Below are 5,000 nucleotides of genomic sequence, written 5' to 3'. Positions count from 1 at the left end.
CTTTCCAATAATATCAATGCATTCACTATACACTAAGTAGCCTACATGTCAATTTATTTTTTAGTTAGTTAGAACAGCAGCTTCATGCATGTAAACAGGATAAAACAAAATGGATGCTAATTAATGTAATGTATTTTAGCTTGCTTGTGGCATTTGACATTTCTACATACCAGGATGTGGAGGGTTCTTAGCCGTGCCGGAGAGGTCAACACAATGTTCTGCATCTTTGCCAACATTGGTGGAAAGGGAGAAGTGGAAAGTCAGTTTGAGTCAGAAAAGATAACTTTATTGTCTTGCCACATACATTTACATCAATGGGGAATTGCATTTTAATTGAATGTAGTTATCTCTCTTCAACACAATTGCAGTTGGCCTTTTGTTTAGGGTTAGTATTTTTGTTTCATACATATAGTATTTTTGTTTCATACTTTTTATTGTAAATTCTAATATGTCCCATAAGATGTGAATTGTGGATCATATTTAGCATACTTAGTATGCCAAATGTGTTACATTAAAATATATCTGAGAGAAACTTGTAATTTACAATCAATTCAGGTATACAATATACATACAACATCGAACAAGGTTTGTCTTTTATAGATATTGTACCAATTTATTTTTAAAAATGGCAGACAGACGCGGTTGATGGAAATCCCCTAAATGACAATCCTGCCTAACATGAAATGCCTCTATGTACCATCCCATTGTAAACCCAAGTTATTTATAAGTGGTAGATAAACAGGTATTATAGCTCCTAAATAGTTTAACCCCAAATTACCTTCAAGCAGAGACAGACAGACACAAAACTCTTGGACACACAGTCTGGACTTGTGGCAGCATTGAACCGGGGTCTTAAAAACGGATATAAACTTGTGCAAACTGACAGGAAAAAATAATATATATATATATTAATATATATATATTATATATATACATACACACCTACACACAAAAACATTTCATATAGGTTATGATGTATGCAAATGATGCATTTGTATAACGAGTGAAAACACGATTTGACTGCGTCAGAGAACTTTGATTCACAAGACAAGAACACGTGGAGCCCCAGCTTTATAAACACGTGGTGTTGTGGATGAACGCGCTTTATGAGGAAATTCAACGACAAGGACAACGACAGAGGCCAGAGATGCGGCCCAAAGTCCGAAAAAGTAGACGGCTCGTTCTGGTTCTGAACCCCACCTCCGGGGGTTACTGGCCCTGACCCTGTGAGGAAAAGCTTGGTACTTCTGTCCAACGCCTGGACCATCGTCAGCCCACAACGCGCTTGTGTCAACACATCCCTCTCTCGGGGGGGGGGGGGAAGGGGGGTCTACGTCCTCTTCCTGAAGATCTTGTTGAAGGCGCGACGCCGCCTGCTGGTCACGGCGCCGGCCTCCGTGTCCTCGCCCGTCGAGCCTCCCTCGTCCTCCGGGGCCGTCGCCCGCCGGGCCTGCAGCCTGGCGGGCGACGCCCCCTGGCTGTTGTGCTGCCCGGAGGGGGCGTGGCCCGCCGTGAGCTCCGCGTCGGGGGGGGGGAAGCAGAGGGAGCGGGAGGCGTAGGAGGAGGAGGACAGGGTGGCGGGCACGCTGCCCCTCAGCTCCCCGAGGCTGGAGCTCTTCTCCAGGCCGCCCGAGAGCGACATGAAGAGCCCGTCGCCGGCGGAGGACTGGGAGGACTGGGAGGACTGGAGAAGCCCCGCCCCGTTACAGGCGCGGCGCGGCGGGGGGCGGGGCCTGGAGGCCAAGGGGGCGGCCTGGGAGCGGTGTGATTCGACGAGGGACGGAGGGAGGGAGGAGTCGGAGTCCGAGCGGTTTATGATGTCCCTGGAAGAGAGAGAGAGGGTTAGAAGAAGGGAGGAGGAGAAGGAGGAGAAGAAGAAGAAGAAGAAGGAGGAGAAGAAGAATGAGAAGGAGGAGAAGAATGAGAAGGAGTATAATCAATAGTAGAGAATAGAATATAAGAAGCAAACAAAATGACAGATAAAAAAGATAAAGGAAAGATAATATATATCATCTGATTCATACATGGGAGCGAATGTGATTGATTTCATGCTTTGATTGGCCTCACACAAAGCTTGACATTCTTAAATTCATGAAGCTGTGAAAACTTCAACAAATGCAAAATACAAGCAAAGCCATGAAATCCAATCAAAACACAGGCTTGGTCGAATAAAATAAATAAAATAAATTGAGGGAATGGGCACCCACAAGCTCAACACTGGAACAGTGAAACATAAGAAAATGTGTACGTGCTTAATTTACTTAGTTAATTAGAGTCCAAATCGACTAATTGGCTTTGTAATAAAGTATTTCCTACGATATGTCACCAGTGTTGAAGCCTGCTTTTCTCATGGGTGCCATCGCGACCTCCGAGCAGAGAAAGCTACCCAAAGCTGCTGGAGCGAGAGCGCCGTGCTCTGCCCAGCACAGCGCCCCCTGCTGCGTGGAGGCAGGACACGCCCTCCACCGAATGGAAGCAGGAGGAGCGGAAGAGCAGGGTGGAGGAGCGGGCGTCGGCCTCAGCGGAGAAGGAGGCGTCAGCGGGAGCAGTGGAGGAGGTGGAGGAGGAGGAGGAGGAGCAGGAGGAAGGAGGCAGAGATAGAGAGAAGGAGGGGGGGACCACGGAGGGATGGGAAAACGAGGAGGCCATCGAGGCAGGCAGGGGGAGGAATTCCAGCTGGCCAATGGAGTGACTCCGAGATTGGCGTGCACGGGGATGCAGGGCCGGGGGGCGGGACGTGGTGTGACCACACCCCTCCTGCCCGGACAGGCTCCGCCCATCAACCAACCTGTGGGACCCCAGGTTCAGCACAGGGTCTGTTTTCCTCTGTCGCAGGGGGGTCAGATTTGGCGCTGGAACAGAGATTAGAAATATAGGGTTCCGATTTACAACGAGTCCGAAAAAAAGGGCCAATGCTTTTCTTCCCACAGGAGTGCCCCTGATATGTACATTTAAAAAAATAGGCAGATCTTTATTATATTCACTGGTCTGTTTACGGAGGATTGACCCGACATGTAAACCTGGAAGAGGATGTTAGTGAGGCAGAGAGTGAGGATATGACAGAGTTGAGGAGTTGGCTGTCCACTGGGAAGGGGAACATGAACGATGAGGGCCATGAGTGGAAAAGTGCGGTGGTGAAGAGAGGAAGGAAGGAAGATTAAACAAGATGTGTCACATCTTGAGAACAGCTTTCAAGGACATGTAGGACAGTGTGTGCATGTTAATAATAAGCAGAGCACAGACAAGAAGAACCGGAGGGAGGAAGCATATACAAAGATGTATACTGGCAGCTCAACACTAAGGGGATAGAAACATCTCTACACAATGTGAGGTGTTAGCCAGAAGGTTTGAGGGGGGGTTAAACAATTGACATTTGACTGGTCAGTTTGAAACTGACAAACAATAAAGGAAGACAGCCGATTGGAAAGGAAAATGTAAAGTGCGGCTGTGGGGAAAAGAGAGACAGAGAAGGTGGGAGGGTCCAACCAGAGTGCTTCCATGGAGACTGGCTGTCCGAAATGCCACTCATAGGCCAGATGTCGCTCACTCTGCGGTCCATCTGCCAGGCTGCGTCTGCAGGGAACCAATCAGGGGAGGGATGGGTAAAAAATATATAAAAATAAAAAGGCTGGTGTCCGCCCGACAATCCAGTGTTTTAGGCAGGAATCTAAACCAGAATATGTAACTTCTGCTCGATTGATATGATTGTACTCTTTGTAAACTCCTTATAAGATTTCATATGCAGACCAAAAGTCCAAGAAAACCAGATCTTATCAGCCCGCATTAGGAGGGACTTTTAAGCTCGACTAATGTTAAATACAAATCTTCACACAAACTTCAAACCGTGTGTTTGAAGTTTGTGGGAAGATTTGTATTATTAGTTTATTTGAAGTTTATTTTTTTGTGAAGTAATTTTTATGATTTTAAACGACTCGGCTGTTACATTTATTGCGCCCACTGATTAGTCAGCCTTGTGCCTTTGTGTCCTTTCGGTCCGTAGCCCTCCACTTGAGTGTTCCTGATTGGTCTAATCAGTGTACCTGCGTGACCAGTTCACAGTTCACCTGGGCGCTGCAGCGCCTTCCTCCTCACCCCCCACCACCCCTCCTCCTCCCTTACCCCCCTGAAACAGCCCTCTTACGCTCTTACTGCGCGTTTGAACGTCCTGGGACTTAATGTGCAGACTTATTGTATTTTGTATGTCCCTGCACTTAAAAAAATGGAACTTAACATCGTGTAGCTCCTTATCCGAGCTATCTTTGTTGTATACGGGGAATGGGTTAACCTGGCGATTGTAAGTACTTGGCACTTGTTTTATGTACAACCTCATCGTACCAACAGCGATATATTGTTGTTTCTCTTTCTTCTGACGAACGGACTGATTGTATGTCGCTTTGGATAAAAGCGTCTGCTTAATGCTCTAAATATAAATGGTAAGAACTCTCCGATTGGTCAGATCAGTGTACCTGTGAGAACTCTCTGAACGGTTCCGATCAGTGTATCTTCGTGACCTCTCAAATCCGTCAGATCGATCAGTATCGATCAGTGTGTCTCTCGGTGACCCCTCTCATTGATCCGGTCAATGTATCTACGCGACCGCTCTGATTGGTCCGATCGACGCGCCCCGCCCTGGTCGGTTTCGATCTGCGTGACCTTACACTTGAGGGTGCCGGGGGAGATGTCCTCGTCCATGTCGTCGAGGTCGTCCGAGATCAGGAGGTGCTGGGGCGCGGCGGAGCGCAGGCCCAGGAAGGCGGGGTCCAGGTTGAGGAGGGCGGCCAGCGCGGGCAGGCCGGGGTTACTGACCAGGTTGAAGCCCGACAGAGCCTCGATCTGCTGCCAGCGGTGGAGCTTCTCCCGCAGGGCCGCCGTCACCTCCCCCAGGGCCTGTCTGAGAGGAGGAGGAGGAGGAGGAGGAGGAGGAGGAGGGGGAGGAGGAGGAGGGGGAGGGGGAGGAGGAGGAGGGGGAGGAGGAGGAGGAGGAGGGGGTGGAGGAGGAG

General features: G+C 48.9%; 1 protein-coding gene across 1 annotated transcript in view; it reads right to left on the bottom strand.

The window, feature by feature from the left end:
* Positions 1 to 264: 264 nt before the first annotated feature.
* The window catches only part of LOC115546702 (stromal interaction molecule 1), a 25,732-nt gene continuing 20,996 nt past the window's right edge, over positions 265 to 5,000 (bottom strand). Inside the window, exons 11-14 of the mRNA XM_030360394.1 lie at positions 4,659 to 4,891; positions 3,487 to 3,573; positions 2,789 to 2,852; positions 265 to 1,823 (exon numbers count right to left, since the gene is read on the bottom strand). Of these exons, the coding sequence (XP_030216254.1) occupies positions 1,331 to 1,823; positions 2,789 to 2,852; positions 3,487 to 3,573; positions 4,659 to 4,891 (877 nt within the window). The 3' untranslated portion in view covers positions 265 to 1,330. The remainder of the gene's footprint in view (positions 1,824 to 2,788; positions 2,853 to 3,486; positions 3,574 to 4,658; positions 4,892 to 5,000) is intronic.

This window comes from Gadus morhua, chromosome 7 (assembly GCF_902167405.1).
Source record: "Gadus morhua chromosome 7, gadMor3.0, whole genome shotgun sequence".
NCBI lineage: Eukaryota > Metazoa > Chordata > Actinopteri > Gadiformes > Gadidae > Gadus > Gadus morhua.
The sequence above is the reverse complement of the archived record's forward strand: the minus strand, read 5'-3'. Positions and strand labels throughout refer to the sequence as shown.